At 36.5% G+C, this 17,310-nt stretch overlaps 2 protein-coding genes across 2 annotated transcripts; one reads left to right on the top strand and one right to left on the bottom strand.

Moving 5' to 3' along the window:
• Window positions 1-1,626: 1,626 nt before the first annotated feature.
• LOC137727895 (glyceraldehyde-3-phosphate dehydrogenase GAPCP1, chloroplastic-like) lies at window positions 1,627-5,766 on the bottom strand. Its single transcript, XM_068466755.1, has 14 exons — window positions 5,479-5,766; window positions 4,912-5,006; window positions 4,747-4,814; window positions 4,624-4,662; window positions 4,226-4,326; window positions 3,603-3,715; window positions 3,371-3,470; window positions 3,143-3,289; window positions 2,840-2,900; window positions 2,642-2,739; window positions 2,386-2,528; window positions 2,204-2,287; window positions 1,987-2,076; window positions 1,627-1,865 (listed from the first exon to the last, which is right to left on the bottom strand). Exons 1-14 carry the CDS (start codon window positions 5,572-5,574, stop codon window positions 1,817-1,819), a joined length of 1,284 nt encoding a protein of 427 aa, XP_068322856.1. The 5' UTR covers window positions 5,575-5,766; the 3' UTR covers window positions 1,627-1,816.
• A 6,985-nt stretch (window positions 5,767-12,751) lies between these two features.
• Window positions 12,752-17,135, top strand: LOC137730349 (uncharacterized). Its single transcript, XM_068469412.1, has 13 exons — window positions 12,752-12,850; window positions 13,538-13,747; window positions 13,989-14,039; window positions 14,301-14,431; window positions 14,552-14,668; window positions 14,808-14,927; window positions 15,236-15,324; window positions 15,538-15,704; window positions 15,814-15,867; window positions 16,109-16,218; window positions 16,392-16,505; window positions 16,615-16,749; window positions 16,827-17,135. Exons 2-13 carry the CDS (start codon window positions 13,571-13,573, stop codon window positions 16,852-16,854), a joined length of 1,293 nt encoding a protein of 430 aa, XP_068325513.1. The 5' UTR covers window positions 12,752-12,850; window positions 13,538-13,570; the 3' UTR covers window positions 16,855-17,135.
• The last annotated feature ends 175 nt before the right edge of the window (window positions 17,136-17,310 follow it).

The following is a 17,310-nucleotide window of genomic DNA, read 5'->3' as shown; positions in this document are numbered from 1 at the left end:
AAAAACAAGAATTTACAGATGGCAACAAAACTCATGGATTTCTACTTTGGGCCGGAGCCTCCAAAAACTCAATTCCAAAATATGAGTTGTAAGGGCCTATCTCTAAAGAACTTGTCCTTTTTTTTGTCACTAAAGTGCAAAATTTGTAGGTCATCTGCCAAACAAAAAATAATTGAACGTCTTAGCTTTATGAGATTTACCATATCCAAGTATATAGATGTCTATAACTAATGAGAATCCTAATTAACAGAAAACATGATTCTCCCTCTCACATGAAGCCAAAGAGCTTTGTATCCATGCCTGCCACTAGACACCCATACTTATAGTAGATGAGATGCATTGAAGTTTTGTAAATAGCCACCTCAAAGATTATTTGTTTGGAAGAGCTGGGCTTTTTTTTTTATTTTTTTTTTAAATAAATAAAATCCGACTATGCTTTGTATGAGAATTAAGAGAGGATTTCATAATAAATCTCGAAGAATTAATTAAGCAAATCGCTTATGTACGAGACATCGACAACTAACACGTGCAGCTCAAGTTCATATGACTTTGGTGGGAATCGGATTGCCTGATTTTGAGCAATTATGTTTAGTTTGTGGTTCGAATACATCTGATGTACAATTTATCCATCTGTTTTCACAAGCTCAAACGTTTAGATCCAAATTCTTATTTTTCGGTTCAACTGTGGTGACATAGCTACTTAGACATACAAACTTAGCCTTCCACTATGTTCACAGTAAGCCAAAAAGTGAGTGTGATACCAATGTATTAAACTCATATAAGAATCACACCTGTACAGCGGGCCGAAAAATTTGAGTGTGGTACCGATTATAAAACATTGTATCAAAGTATCACTCACACACTTAATTGAACTCACACTAGTGTAACATTACTGTTATAAGTATCAAACTCATACTACCTGATTCTTATATATATGCGTTACACTCACTCGAACTACTGTGGAAGGCCTTACTATGACTTAATTCAAGCTGAATCTATGTTAACAATAATGATACTTAGCCATACAAAACTAAGCGCATTTTTAATTTATGTCGCGAAGTAGCATTATTCTCACTGCAAAGGCTTTTTAATTAACCCCTAATTTTTAGCCTCTAAGGCACAGCTTGTTGAGCCTTGAACTAGGTCGACACTGGGTCTGTATGCATTTTTTCTACAAAATCCCTGAATTGAGAAGCAAGACAAGTTCCCACATGATTGTCTAGATTAAGGCCGAAAAAAAGAAAATTTCACTGGAAAGGATAGAGACTGTACTAGCAGCCAAGAGAAGTACGAGAAAAAGAATAATTGACACAAGCCAGCTTCTTACGGTGTACCCCTGTCCACTATTCTAAAAATCCCCACCTAAGCGCTATGCCTCAACGCACCGTCCGACTAGTGCTTGACTTCTTTTAGAACCTTGTCCCTGTCATGAAAGTTGCTCCCAGCCTAAGGGTGATAGGTGAACTTTTGGACTTTGGTTGTCGAAGCAAAGATGGTAGGAAATTTCCGACAAAGTTACGGATAAATTATGAGATCATTCACGTTAAGACTTTTCTTGGACAGAAAGGGAAAAAGGCCCTTCAACAGAGCGGTATATTATAATGCGGGTACAAAATAGATGATGTATTTAGCCAAACAACCTGGGAACTCATCATACAAATCAAATTTTCCATTATTTTCAAGTAGAATTGTGCGACGTCCGTCTAAATCTCCACTTCAATAAAAACGAGATCATGTGTATAAACTACTCTTCAACCAAACTCATAGCAAGCATCAAAGTGCTAAAATTTCGGAGGCACTCTTTGACAACCAATGCCTATGCTGCCACTAACGCCATGTGCTCTATGAGGTCCAAAACTCGGTTGCTGTAAGAAATACAAAAGCGTGATTTAGTCATACGCATTGAATTAGACACCATAGACTTTGAATTAACAGATACCGTGGGCAGCAAAACTGTAATATGCATGCAAAGCGTAGAGTGTGTACCTGTATCCCCACTCGTTGTCGTACCACGAAACAAGCTTGACAAAGGAGGAACTGAGTGCCAATCCAGCCTTGGCATCGAATATACTAGACCTGGAATTTGAGGAATAAATTAAAGACAGATCAGTAAAGAACTTCCACAACTGAATCTTACCGAGTAGATTCATGCTAGTGCCGCTTTCCTTTTGAAATAAGCTTAGGAAAAAGAAAAGGATCCTACCTTGAGTCACCGACAAAGTCATTGGAGACAACATCTTCTTCTGTGTATCCAAGGATGCCTCTAAGTGGCCCATCAGCAGCATACCTTCATGTAAGATATCAAAGTGAATGAGCTATCCAAAGAAGGGAGTAAGAAAGAAGCATAAAGGCAGATACTATACAAACAAAATGCAGAACATGCACCTGATCGCGGCTTTGACATCCTCATATGAAGAACTCTTCTCAAGTCGACAAGTTAAGTCCACAACAGATACATTAGGAGTTGGGACACGGAAGGCCATACCAGTGAGCTTTCCATTGAGTTCTGGTAGAACTTTTCCAACTGCCTACATTTCCAAGAAACAAAAGAGATTAGCGTACCTTTAGACCCCGAATATAATTTAAAACGCCAAAATATCTTAGGTTAGTATCACCAAGAATCTAATTTCATGTATAGTACCTTTGCAGCACCGGTAGAACTAGGGATGATGTTCTGTCCAGCTCCTCGGCCTCCTCTCCAATCCTTCATTGAAGGGCCATCGACTGTCTTCTGTGTTGCTGAACGTGTAAAACCATCAGTAAGTTAAACCCCATAACAAGTGATCTACAACGCACATACTTGAGTTTTAGAGAGAGAGAGAGAGAGAGAGAGAGAAACCTGTAGTTGCATGCACAGTGGTCATCAAACCTTCAAGAATACCAAATTCCTCATGAATCACCTACAAAATAAATTTAACGAGGTAAGATATGGCAAGAGGCCGTAGCTTGTTATGAAGTGCTAGCAACAGACATAATAGAGATAACAAACTATTTGGTGACCAATGCTAAAAAGAATTATAATTGGAAGGAAAAAGATATAATAGCAGACATGTTTTTAGATAACATCTAACATCCTGAATGATAGTTAAAATTATACTGGAGCCAAAAGTTAATATCAATAGTTTATAAGATGCAACCAAACCTTGGCAAGAGGAGCAAGGCAGTTGGTGGTACAGCTTGCATTTGAAACAATGTCCATGTTTGGCTTGTATTTATTCTCATTTACTCCTACCACAAACATGGGTGCATCAGCTGATGGGGCGGATATTACCACTTTTTTTGCACCACCCTGCAAAAGAGAAGCAATCAGAGATTAACTTGGTGTGCCAGTAACGGGCAAAACAGTGCAGAAAATTGACAAGCAACAAACCTTTTTATGTAATGCCGCCTTCTCAAGTGTTGTAAAAATCCCAGAAGATTCAACAACATACTCAACCCCATAATCACCCCAAGGAATCTCAGCAGGATCTCTGGATAAGGTTCAGAAGTTAATTCCAAAACAAATAGCTCCATATGATACTATTACAATAAGAAAAGAAAATTCTTTTGTCCACAACATTCTCTAGAGTAATAAATTACTATTGAAAATCACAGCACAATACCTTTTGCTCACAACTTTGATTTCCTTCCCATTTATTTCCAAGGTGGAATCATCCACAACACTAATTGATCCATCAAATATTCCATGTGTAGAGTCAAACTTAAACATGTAAGCCTGGACATGGAAAAAATGAAAGGAAAATTAAACCTTCATAAGAATCAAGGAAAAACACAAGAGCATTCTTGTCAGTAATAAGTTTGAAACTGGGTATACGAAGGGAGCAAAATGAAAACCCACGAAAAAAATCATCAATTTTTTACTTTTTACTTGCATGAAAATAACTGACAAAAATATCTAAAATTTCAATCTTTCAGTTACTACATACAAGATCAACTGTACCAATATTAACAGAAAGAAAAACAGGGTAATTGGAAACTGTTCAAATATGACACTTCCTATAAGTTGACTCTGTTCCACATCTAAGCACAAATTCCATAAGACTTTTTTAGTGCGGTCAAGCTTTCAATACCCAAACAGAGACGACACTGTCTAATGAACATCACTCTAATCTTAAAACATAAAGAACAACTGGCAACGATATGGCACTATTTGCTATGTAATTATGACAATGGAAATTAGCATATTGCAAATAAACACTGTTAATGCTACATCCTTATTGCTTACCATGTACTTAGGATCAACTAAAGGATCATTGACTGCTACCACTTCTATATCATCTCTAGTGGTTGCAATCCTTAGAACCAACCTTCCGATTCTACCAAAACCTGCAGGAATAGTGATTTCAGCATATACCATCACCTTTTCTAAGCCAAGACAATCTAAACATTATTAAAATGTAAACAGTGAGTTATTGATATATCAGCAGTACTATGACTAACAGCTAACAATTGTTTAGCATCCAGAAACAATTAAAGAAGCTAATGAGAAAAGCAAAAACAGTAATATTGAAATTATAGTCAAACAACTTATTACTTAGTAATCAAACTAACCTAAACTAAGCAAAGAAAACATCAATCATGCCTACAGACAAGCAAGAGAACGCACAACTTCAACGAACTTACCATTGATTCCGATCTTTGTCTTCCCACCACTCCCTGATTCTAAACAAAACAAACCAATCAAATGTAAGCTTCGGAGCAATATAAATCAATTCCATGTTTGAAAAGTATTTTTGGAGTTCTTACTCTGAACTGTGGGTGGCAGTTCAGTGGCTGTGGCCTTGATGGGTTGGACGCTCCTGGCGCTGCATATCCTAGTAAACATAACATATATCACAATCTATTACAAACAAAGCCTCAAATCAAAAAACCAAAAAGTTAAACAGATTAAATGAGACCGATTTGCTCAACTGTAAAGATGATGACCCGCTTGGGATGGAAGTGCCAAACATGGATGATTGCACCTTGGGACAGTTCAGATTGCGACTGAACCCGACGCTTGACACCTGAACATCAAATAACACAAAATTAAAACAGAGAAAAATAGAAGCTGCATTTGCTATTTATTGCTTTAGTGAGTACTGATTTCCTCTTTTTCATGAAATAACTCGGAAAAAAAATTAAAAAAATATAAAAATCATAGAGCTATTTAAAGCTAGAAAAACTCAACTAAATTACTACTAAATAAAAGAAGAAAATTTACTAAAATTTCAAAACAATATCAGCACACAGACACTAGAACATCCAAATTTGTAAAATTGAATACAAGCAGAAATTCAAACCATTAAACTTCATAACAAAAATTGGCAAAAAATCAAATAATTTATTCAAAAGACTACATTTTTCAGTCCTTTGTTTCACATACGAAATATACCGATATACAACAAAATTCTGAAATGCTTGAAGCAATACGACGACGTTTTGGAACAGTTAGGTGGTGATTCGCCACAAACAGCTGAGGGGAGTGAAAAAGCAGACCTTGAAACAGGCGGGGGCGGACGCTGCGAGTTCGGGGCGGGAGGCTTCGATCAACGGAGCTGAGACTGTAGATCTGAGCAGAGAAGAAGCCGCCATTTGTGATCGGATCGGAGCCCTCTTACTCTCTCTTCGTCGGAAGCAAATGGAATGAAAAACCCTAAAAAGCGAGAAGCTTTTAAGCAGCTTTTGGGGACTCCAAACAGCCCACCACCAGAACCCAAATGTGCTTTTTGTTTTTATATTTTTTAATTAAAAAAATATGAGAAGTGTGAGAAAGCCTGCGGAGGTTCTTATGGAGCTCTCCTGAGAAACTCTCTCTCCTGCCTCCTCTCTTTCTGCACGTTCCTTAAGGGAATAATCTCCTGCGAACCACCTCGAAACCTTGATGGATTTTAACCGTTGCTTTATCGAGGCTTTGAAGACAGACGGTTGATATTTGAGGATGTATGGCTTATGATGAGAATGGAAACAGCGGGTGTGCAGCTGTGTAAATTACGTAGGTGAGTTTGTCGTGACATGGGGAGGAGAGAGAGGATCTCGTAGTCCTCGACGGGTGACAGTTGGACCTGTGTGGGCCTTTTGGGGCTTTTACCTTCTTTTAGATTCCGGTCCAACAGGCGGCCGGTTCACGTTCCCGGTCCATTGCACTTGTTTTTGTTATGAGCCGGACTCAACAGGGGAAGATGTTCGTGTCCGTCTAAAGAATCACGCCATCTTTTGGTAATAATTCAAGAATAATAATAGGGAGATCAAATTTTTTAAATCAAATAAGATGTCACTAATAAGAAATAAGCACGTTAATCGATACTTAATTAATAATCAAATTATCTATAACCACACCATTTAGTTTGCAAATTTGGTTTAAAAAATTTAGTCTACCTAACATTACTTATAATTCAATCATCAATATTCATATTATAAAAATTGATTTAAAACTTTAGTCTTCTTGCCATTACCTTTATCTATATTAGAATTACCAAACTATCCACCGAATTCAAAACTTAAATCTTTAATTATGCGTTAATAAAATGGAAGACGGGGTGATTTAGGTAAAGAAAATATTTTATTTTGCGAAGTATAGCAACCGTATACGATAACAAGCACAAAAGATGTAGTTGAGTTGGATGTGTTTAGTGTGTGGGAATAGAACTTAGACATCCATGTGATTCGTTCGTGTGCATACAAGAGGTTTTCCCTCTCTTCTTGTTTTTCTTTTGTATAAGGTTCCAAACTTTCTTTCATGCAATCAAAGAGTCAGTTACATTTGTTTATTCCATACAATACGTTTTAGGTTTAATTATTGGGGCTAATGAATTACACGAGAGTGACCAGAAGAAGTTGAAATGTTTTTGTAAGTCTTATCGACTCCCAAAGTATGGACTGTCATAATGAAGCTATCAGCTGTTCCCCTTTTTAATAAAAATTACCCTAAATATCCCAACTTTCTTAGTTCGCTTAACTTCTAAAAAAGGAGTACGTATGGATCCGATGCTATCTTGGAACTTTGAAAAATCATTGCATCTTGATTTGAATATGGTTGTTCAGGAGTAGAGGGAGGAATCCAATTGCCAATTATTTCGTTGACCAACATGTGTTACTAGTAATTTATTGCAAAAATTGATATATATGTGAGACATAACTAAAATATATGACGCACTAAATAAATGGTGTTCAACAAAGTCATACTAAACATAATTCACACGCAGCCATGGAGGATTGAAACTTGGACGTTCAACCTCAAAGTCTAACTCGAAATTTAAACTCGTACTAGAAGATTACCATGGACCGAAAAACGTAAGTTCAGTATTGTTACTCGAGTCTAACACTTGGAAAAAACGAATTTTAATAATTATTTGTACTTATGGGTTAGTTATTTTTCTTGAAGGGAGAGGAATAATTTGATATGAAATCTCTTACCATCGACAAAAGAGAAGTATCGACATCTAACGAGTTTTTTTTTTTTTAACAAACGATATTATGAGATGGGAAATGCGCTAAGCCTCACAATGAGATTGTAATAATGTGATTCAAAGAAGTTTTTGGCGAAAATTGAACATAAGATCTCTACTTGACCATGTATAGTACTAAGTGGCTATACCAAGCTTATTAAGTTAGGTAAATTTAAACAGGATCAAGTTCTAAATCTTAAGTCCTAAAATCAAATTTTTTTTTTTTGTCAAACCTAAAATCAATTTGAATGCCGCAGAAATTCTATTATATTTCAGTGTATTTTATTCATTAAAATTTTTAGCCCGTTAAATGTCACATCCCAATCTCAATTCCGCCGTAGCACGATATTGTTCGATGAAGCCAGTGAGTTCCCAAAAGGCCTCGTGATATAGGAGTTGGACATGTACATATAAGGCACATCACCCCTTCTCCATTGGTCGATGTGGGATGTTACAATCCACTCCCCTTAAGGGCCTGACATTCTCATCGTACCACACGGCAGAGTGGCTCTGATACTATTCTATCACATCCCAGTCTCGACTCCGCCGTAGCACGATATTGTCCGCTTTGGACCCCAGCCACGCCCTCATGGTTTTGTTTCTGAGAACTCACGAGCTACTTCCCAGTGGGTCACCCATCCTGGGATTGCTCTCGCCCGAACTCACTTAAGTTCGGAGTTCCAATGGAACCTGAAGCCAGTGAATTCCCAAAAAGCCTCGTGCTATCGGAGGTGGACATGTACATATAAAGCACATCACCCCCTCTCCGTTGGTCAATGTGAGATGTTACATTAAACATTTTGGTCAAAGAATTTTTAATCAAAAATTTAATAACAACAAAAAAAAAAAAAAAAAAAAAAAAAAACCCTGAAGTACAGAATATACTAGAAAATATCTAAATACCACCACTAACTTACCAACCCTTCAAATCCGAACCGCACAAACCTGCTTATGTTATTTTGTGTTTGTCGCCGGGGGGATCAAAGTGGGGACCTTCATCGTAGAAGCAGAGGAAAGTGTCGATAATCTAAATTATCGACATTGATTATTGAATGTGATATCTCAGCGTCGAGGCCACGCGTTGGGCACACAGTACTAATTTGGCCTTTGCTTTGTTGGTGTGTGAAGTGGTAGGTAGGGTTGAAAACAAACAAATACAGCTTTGCACGTGGTCTTCCCTAGAAGTAGGAAGATACTCCATGCATGCACAACAATAAATTAATCACGTGCGGCCATTCGCATTTGATTTTAACACTCTTTATGACGTTGATTAAGAACTAAAAGCCGGAAGAGAAATCGATTACGCACACGCACACGCACACGTTTGACTGACCTTAGCATGCATCTTAGTATAAGGTTAGGAAGGTAAAAGCCGGACGGCATATATGCTTGCAAAGTAACAAGTGCAATTCTTGCTTTCGGGAATGACATGATATGTTCGCTGTCTCCGTATAAGGTTATGGCATTTCTTAGGCACAACCGCACAAGTTTGGACTACTACACAAAACATCTGTTTGATGTCAATGGGTGCTTGGCTTTGTTCTCACATGGTGACAACGTGTAACATGATAATGAAGTGGACATTATTCGCTCCCTAATGAAATACTTAATTATGGGACCATCCATATAGTCGATAGTACCTGTAAACCTCAATAAAGAGAGACTTTTATGAAAGGGGTTTAGCGGCTACCACAATAGCAGTGTACGCGGTCTCTTTCATAAGCAACTATTATATATAGTCTCAACATTTTTCATTGTAGATTTAGGTGTGCGAACTAGTTGTAAGCCTCAGTTATTAGATTATGGATTCCATAGAAGGCTTAGAAAATAAAGAAAGTTGTTGGAAGAGAAACATTCAAAGTTACCCATCAAATATAGGCACACCAATAATAGTCTATAGCCTACTTGGTTATAAGCTTATATTTGAATGATAATTGTAATTAGATGCCTACATTATTGAAGGAAAAATTTTGTCCTAGCTAAGAATATGTGAGGACATTTGAACACATAAGCAAACTAATAACACTTTAAAGTAGACATGCATTCAAAAACAATTCTAAAACCCATGATTTTCAAAGCCTAGTGAATGGTGAACCACAAGACTGCTTAACAACATTAAAGAGAAGAAAGGATTTTGAGATTTATTACCCTTGAAGCTCATCCTTGTTTACACAAAGGATTCACCCAAGTGGAGGGCCTTCAAGTCACCTCCTAGCTCCTTAGATCTTCCTTGTGATTTTCTTCCTTTTGATACTCCTTTGCTCCTGGAGGATGTGAGGAAAGGATCTCCAAGAACACCAAAGGTTTAGTGTCTCAAAGTCTCCACACCAAGGATGAGGTGTGAAGATGAAATGGATGACTTAGAGGAAGAAAATATTGCTAGCTATTTTTCCCCTAAGTGGCCGGCCTCTTTAGAGAAAAAGAGAGAAAAGGTTTCTCTTCTTTGCCTCAAGAAAACCCTAATGAGGGAATGACTATAAAGTTACCTTTATACCACTTCACAAGTGAGTGGCAAACTTGTTTTTGGGCTATTTTTCCATTCAGTTTTAGTTGTCACACAACATAAACTCAATGGGCCTTATGGACCAAAAACCCTTTTGGGCCCCGAAACCTGAAACTAACTTAAAAGCCCAATATGAACCTTTCGTATAATTAATTAATCTTGACCATTCTCAATTAAACCATTTAATTGCTTATCCATCTCATTTATATTTCTTCACTTTCATCCTTACTCGGTGTACGATCCATTATGTTCCAATTAGCGAGGCAGTGGGCGATTGTTACTCTTAACGATCGATTGTGAATTGAAATGTGATTTCAATTCTCCCTTTGATAAAGATTAGTGTTTGCTAATCTTCAGGGCTTCCACAAACCATGAGTGACACCTAACAATATGTCATGGCTACCTAAGCTAAGTAGAAGTGGTTGGAGAACCTATCCAGTTACAATTACAACGCAATACGTTCCTTCTCTAATACAATACTCTTAATCACATTATTTGAGTGATAGTTTGTTTCATGTCTATTATCCAATGTGATACTTCTCTATATGATTCAATTGAATATGATTTGGAACAAACTTCCTAAGTCATATTCATATGCTTTGGCCAAAGACTCTCGAATCATATTTCAGAGTATTCTCCCTCCACCATGGAAGGTTAGAGATCCCTTGTTGTGCATTCATATGCCTACATGACTAGATAGCTTGACCCCAACAATGTCGTGGACACTCTCGATGGAATGCCTTTGACATGATCAAAGATCAAGGGCCTAACCATTAGACATCTATGATGCCTCAGGTCAAATGGCTACTTTGCATATTGCAACTTATGAGTTCTTACATGACATGTATGTTCGAACTCCTTTTTTATCGTTGTTCAGTGTACTCAATTACCTTTTGAGCACCTATGTGTTTGTCAGTGTCCAATACTAAATGACTTGAGACTAGTCATACTCACGTTTGAATTAACATAACACATATTAACCTAAGTGGATTGTCAATGCCCAATTGGCAATCCTATGGCTAGGAATGTTTTAGGAATGAACATAAAAGAAAGGTCTCGTTAATCTAACTTTACTTAGATCACTTCTCTCTTAGATTAAATACATTTCTTGGATTCCCTTATTGCTTAAACACATAATACAATAAATAGTGATTAACAATAAGCTTTGCCCTTCATTAAACATTTAATAGTTTAATACAATAAGTATTCCAAAAGCTATTACATCAAATGAGTGGCTTTGTGGGCATACTTCCAACAAATATAATAAGAAATCAACACACATGAGTAGTTGTTTACTAATCAAGAGGTTAAAGTTGTATTGGGAACTCATGATACATGCGATTATATGTTGCTACTTGCCTCTCAACGCACAAATGAATATAAGAAATGAAAAAAAGTAGCTAATTCATGGTTGAAAATTTTGTTTGGAATTGCTTATGTAGGAAACAATTATCCTCACAATGCTTATAGTGTTTTTATCACAAATATGTAGAGATTTACATTAACAATCTAAGTGTTTCACATGGAAGCGCTTATTGGAGAAGCACCTGACTTAACCCATAATTACTTTTAAGATTTTCTGCTTAACGAATTTTTAATGCAATTCTGAATGTCAAAAAGTGATTTTACTTAAAAAAACAATCTCAAACATTTTCTAAATATTAGAAGGCAAAACACCAATATTGAAACATATTACTTTGATTTTAGATTTTATATGATCATTTTGTATATGTTTTCTTACTCTCCTGTCAACTTTTCTCATCTGTCTTCCTTCTATCTCTATTCTCTTCTATTAAAATCACGGCCATATGTAGATTTCGAGTACTCATTGTATATAGTATATATACGCAAATGATATTATTTAATTCATGTTAAACTTAGATTGGTGTAGATATTTTGGTATCGCATCATGTATGCAAGATTGCAAGTGATCACCAAACAATTTCGTTATTTTTTTCCAAGTTGTCAGTAATTCTTACATGATGCTAAATGTTAATATACTTAATATAGTAATTAGGTTTGCATGCATCAAATTAGGTTAGTCAAGTGATTTACGCGAGCTTGATGCAGCACTTTAGGTTAATTATTAGGTTTTGGGCTGGTAATAGTTTTCTTCTCTTCCAAGTTTTATCATGTGTTCTTGAGGTTGTATGTTTGTATTTTGTGTTCATTTACATTTGAACATTCATGATTTCAAGTAACCAAACTTATATATTTTCTACAAATAACGTTAGAATAAAATTGATAATTTATGAAGGCGTAATAAAAATAAAATTAACTTTCTATTTTTTTTATGCAAACGATATTGAGAGAACAAAATTAAACTCAGAGCCTCGTACGCGAAGATAAATTATCTTAACCAAGTTATTAACCTCTTGCAAATTACTTTTTTACTTGATGTAGAATTTATGTCTCAAAAAAGAAAAGAGCAAAAACAGAAAGTTTTTAGTTTATTAAGTAAAGAAATTTAGGGATACCACATTTTGAAACTATTTTTTGTAGATCACATGATATATCGATTGATGGTTCAACTGTTTTTAATGATTTAAAAAATGAATCCAACCATCAACCGTCAAATCATGTGTTCTATAAAAAATAGATTTAAAAATTTGGTGCCTTTAGAATCATCTGAAAAGTAAAATGAAGAAAGTTTCAGCATTGGTTAGGCATGAAAAGCCAAGTGTCATTCTCTGACAAGCTCTGCCCAACGAAGAGTGGCATTGCCACATTCCCGGCAACCATTGTCAATTTTCCACCTTCCGTTTCGTATATAACATTTCAGCATTCTTTCCTCTCTCGAGATCAAAAATAAAAAATAAAAAAGAAATCCATTCTCTCCTCTTTCTCTTTAGCATCGGCCCCTGGGAAGGAGGAAGTGAAGGAAACTATTTCCTCCTTCTCATTGCACCTCTTTGCGCTGGTAATCCAACTCTTCTGCCTCTTTGAAAAATTTATCTTCCCATTTATGTTGTCAAAACGTGAATAAAGATCGTTGATTGTACGAGATCATGCATGTTTAAATGTAATAACATAGCTTGACGCACATTTTTAACTCTTAGTATAACAACGCAAAATGTCACATATATGATTAGAGATCACCAATTTAATTATGCATGGAATAAAATTTATATATGCATATATATATTGTATTTCTATGTGTTTGTTTTGGATTGGCATGTTATAGGGTTTAATTTCGGTTTTCTCGTATGTTTGTGTTATTTTGCTTTATTACTCTTTGCAAAGCAAGGGTAAGGCTGCGTAGACGTTCCCCCAACCCCCACTCTCGCAAGGTGGTGAGCCTTGTTGGCCTGCGGTCGCCTTTTTTTACTCATTGTTGGTTAGCTTTATGTTCTGTGGATAGTTTATCATATGCAATATATAGTGAAGAACTGCAGCTTTTTTATGGGGTGGTTCATTTGTTTTGAGCTTCGGATGTTGTCAAAGCGGAAATATGTTTGATTCAGGTTGCAAATTTTCGTATTAGGGAACAAATGGATTAAATCATTGTTTACAGCCTTAAAACTGCGATGAATTGCCCGGTATTGGATTTAATTTGGGAACTTGATGAATACTGCTGTAAGAAATTAATCTTGATGTTGTATATCAGATGCTAGGATAAAGATCCAACAAAATTACGAGGATGGCTGTCAGCTATAAATATTGGAATGACTGTGTTGATCCCCACGACCTAGAAGAAATGTGGAGTAGTCCTTATGTGGCTGCAGAATGGTTAGATGCTGGAGAGACCAAAGGCCAGAAAGTTCACATCTCGCGTGATCCCGATGGAAATGCTTACTTGACACAGATCGAGATGAAGGTGAAGCAGTTGTAACTACATTGAAGGAAATGACAGTTACTATTAGTTTAACTAAGAAGTTTTGAAATATGAGACTAGGCAATTAGCCGATTACATTTTCTTTTACAACTGTTAGTATCGTTAACGGGAACAATTGTTACTAAAAAGGCTAAAGAGAATTCTTTTGGAATAAATTAGGCACAGACCATTTGCTTCCGAATTTGTTGAATAATTTACCTTGCATCAAATGGCTGTTTTGCAGGCTGTGGCTGAGATCATCATCCGCCGGCATTTTGGTTCACAAATAGATCCTGTAAGTTTTCTATGACAAGAAAAGATTAGCGAGTCTGTTTCCCTTCTATAATGTGTTTTAATCAGCCTGAATTGAACACACTTTTTCCTTCATCCAAAAGAATAAAAGAATGGACGTTTCCTGCATATACGTCTGGTCGTCGCAATTGAGTCATCAGCTGCTGTGAATGCAGCTTCAATTTCTGCAGAAAAATAAACATCCCATTGCTACGCGGCTATGTATTTTCTTTCCCCTTAATTTTTTTCCTTTTGTTTCCTGCAGGATATGATTTGTGCTATTTCTGAACTTGCAAGTGATAGACAGCCCCTTGCTACACGGTATGATAAAAAATCTAAGTCCACCTCTGTAGGGATCATGCAACTTTTTCCAAAGACTGCTGACTGGCTAGCTAGGTACAGCCTTTATGAACTGATTTGATTTGAGAACAGACCTCTTAAATGGACCAGCAATGTTGGTTATCTACTTTTTATGTAATTTGGAGCAATGACGATGTAAGTGAAACTTTCTTGCAGTGATTTGGGTTACCATGCATATGATATTCAAGGGAATCACGATCTTCTGTTCAAGCCTTTTGTAAATGTATATTTTGGTGCTGCGTATCTTAAATGGTTAGCAAAGTTTGATAACAAGTAAGTTACAAAATATAGTGTTCGTCTGATCATTTTTTGGTATCTGGTTACATGTGGCTCCTAGGAGTGTGAACTTGGTCATGTCCAGCTACTAAGATTAGTATTGATATATACTTCCGAGTTCCGTCTTTGTTTGTAGAGAAAGAGGTGAAGAGTTCATAGTTAGGGCATATAAAGGTGGTACCAAGAAGGCGACTCACAAATCAACTTTGCAGTATTGGCAACGGTATCTTTCAGTCAAAGAAAGTCTTCCATCCAGGTTGCCGTCTCCTCTGTATCACTATAATCTGGAACTTGGTTTAAGCATTTTCCGTAACGATAGTTTTGTTTTTGACAATGTAAATGATGCATTGAAATGTTTTCCACTCAACTGTATAAAGGTTTAGAATGTTTGGTGAAGAATTGGAGCCAAGTTAGAAATTGTTGTGCAGTGAATGACGTATTATTTGTAGCGAAAAGAAAACAATGTGTTATGTTTGTTGAATTATGAAGTCTCATGGTTAAGTAGAAGCTAACTTTTTTCAGATATATTCCATTCTGATAACGGTGTATCACACCTTTGTGCAGAAAATGTTTTGAAGGTCATCCATCTCCAATTCATGGTTCTACTTCTAATGCCCATCATGCTGCGCCGACTGCACCCTCACACAACACAGGTTGGTCCTCTTTCCAGTTACAGACCGAGCTACTGTTATTCGCATCAACTGATAAATCTGTTGTAGAAAAATATATTATGTTTTGTTTAGTACGAACATTGTAAAGAGAACATTTGTGGAGGTGGCAGTCCTTCAGTTGGGACGGATGTTACTAATCCAACCATGTTTTGTTTTGATAAGAATTTCTGTCGTTTTTATTCCTCATTTCATCAGGTCATCATGTTTATTGGGATGCCAGAGCTTCCCCAGAAGACATGGCAGAAATGTGGAATCATCATGACGTCTCTAAAGAGTGGAGCAGGACTGGAGAGAAAAAAGGAAAAGTACGATTCTCCATTGACGAAAAGAAAAGACCATATCTTTCTCGTGCAGAACTGAAGGTATGAGTTTAGAAAGACTGGTTTGGAGTTCAGGATTATATTTCTATGGCTATCGTTGTGAATGAAATCAAGCTTAACATGTCACCTAAATGATATGGACTTCTTGCAGGCAGTTGCAGATATCATACTCACAAAGCACTTCAGTACAAAGCCAATGAAAGCTGTAAGTATAATCTCTAAGTTGTGAAATATGTTTTCGACTGTTTTGGACACCACTTATTACAACCTGGTTCTTCATCTGAGATATGTAAAAGCCTGGAAGATAATAAAACTATTTGTCATTTTCGTCTTGTGTTCTTCAGTTTCATAAGCATTTCTATCCTCATTCAGTTCACTTCTTTGACTCGAACAATCAGTCTTTTACTTTGTCATTCTTCTTTTCGGGGGACTTATTTTTTGCACAGTCAGTTCTTTGTGCTCTTGCAGAGGTTGTTAGCTTGCGTTTCCTGAATGGTGTCGGTCCACGTGCTGGAATAATGGGAATCGACTATTCTACAGCTTTATGGCTTTACAAGTATGTCAATCTCATAAAAAGAACAAAATTTCTTAATTTGAACCGAGAAGCATGCTCGAACAATCTGTATAGAGATCAAGATCTTAGCTTGTCATGGGTTCCAATGTTTGGAAATGTCACAGCAGATTATTTTGAATTTTTACTATGCACTTAAACTTCCACGTTGCGTGCAGCGAGATGGGCTTTAGAGCATATAAACCTAATCAAGCCGATGATATTTGCAAGCCATTTTTCTCGATGTACTTTGGTGCAGCCTATTTAGTATGGTTAGTGGAATATGAAGGGAGGTAAGTAAGTTAGAGGATTAGTTTATCATTGGAAATAATTTTTTGATCGCCTAATATTGACATCGTTGACCATGTTATGTCTAATTTGATGGTCATAATAAACGAGCAGGTTAAGAACTCCGGAGTTTGTTGTTCAGGCTTATATCTTGGGGCCAAAAAATGTGAATCTTCAGGAGTCAGGTCCACAGTGGCTCAAGTTTGAACAAGCCTTGAGCCACTATGGAGACGCGAAGAAGTGTATTGAGTACGTACCATCTCACTTCACTTGTAAAAATTCAGAATCTTCTGTTTATGACTGATGAATCAACCTTGTCGTTGTAGGGAGCACAGGAGCTGCTCTATCATGTAAGCTGATGAAAATCACGTACATTGCCACCTTCGGTTGTAAAGGGTTCCATCCTTCGGATTGAGCAGAAGCATACATGAAAAACTCGAATGAATTGAGTAAAATGCTGCCAGGATATAGAACTGGTTCTCTTATAGAATTGCTTTTGTGATATTTTTGAAGAGCTGCTTTTTGTTTTTGGCAAAAACTATGTCCGAGTACAAAATATTAACACTTTGGTGCGTCTGTTTTCTGTTTTCTCAAAAGAGGATAGTTCTTTTTGTTAATCATCATTGTATCCTTCTGTAAAATGACTCAAAAACAAAAACTTAAACTCTAAAACATCATATTATTTGCTCTAACCTCAGAATTAAACTCTAAAACAAAAAATTAAAGTCAAAATTGGATGCTGCAAAATCAAATTATGATAAATGCATGTGCTCAGCTCCCCTAATTAAGAATAATCCTCAAATCACAGTC

The sequence above is a fragment of the Pyrus communis genome, chromosome 3 (assembly GCF_963583255.1).
Source record: "Pyrus communis chromosome 3, drPyrComm1.1, whole genome shotgun sequence".
Taxonomy (NCBI): Eukaryota; Viridiplantae; Streptophyta; class Magnoliopsida; order Rosales; family Rosaceae; genus Pyrus; species Pyrus communis.
This window is presented reverse-complemented; position numbering and strand designations above follow the sequence as displayed.

Excerpts from the sequence above, each read along its gene's own strand:
- LOC137727895 (XM_068466755.1), bottom strand. The coding sequence starts at position 5,574 with ATGGCGGCTTCTTCTCTGCTCAGATCTACAGTCTCAGCTCCGTTGATC. Across the intron at positions 5,007-5,478 it reads CCGCCCCCGCCTGTTTCAAG|GTGTCAAGCGTCGGGTTCAG; the intron begins GTCTGCTTTTTC and ends TTTGATGTTCAG. Across the intron at positions 2,901-3,142 it reads GCCTTGCTCCTCTTGCCAAG|GTGATTCATGAGGAATTTGG; the intron begins GTTTGGTTGCAT and ends TTTATTTTGTAG.
- LOC137730349 (XM_068469412.1), top strand. The coding sequence starts at position 13,571 with ATGGCTGTCAGCTATAAATATTGGAATGACTGTGTTGATCCCCACGAC. Across the intron at positions 14,669-14,807 it reads TTAGCAAAGTTTGATAACAA|AGAAAGAGGTGAAGAGTTCA; the intron begins GTAAGTTACAAA and ends CTTTGTTTGTAG. Across the intron at positions 16,750-16,826 it reads GACGCGAAGAAGTGTATTGA|GGAGCACAGGAGCTGCTCTA; the intron begins GTACGTACCATC and ends TTGTCGTTGTAG.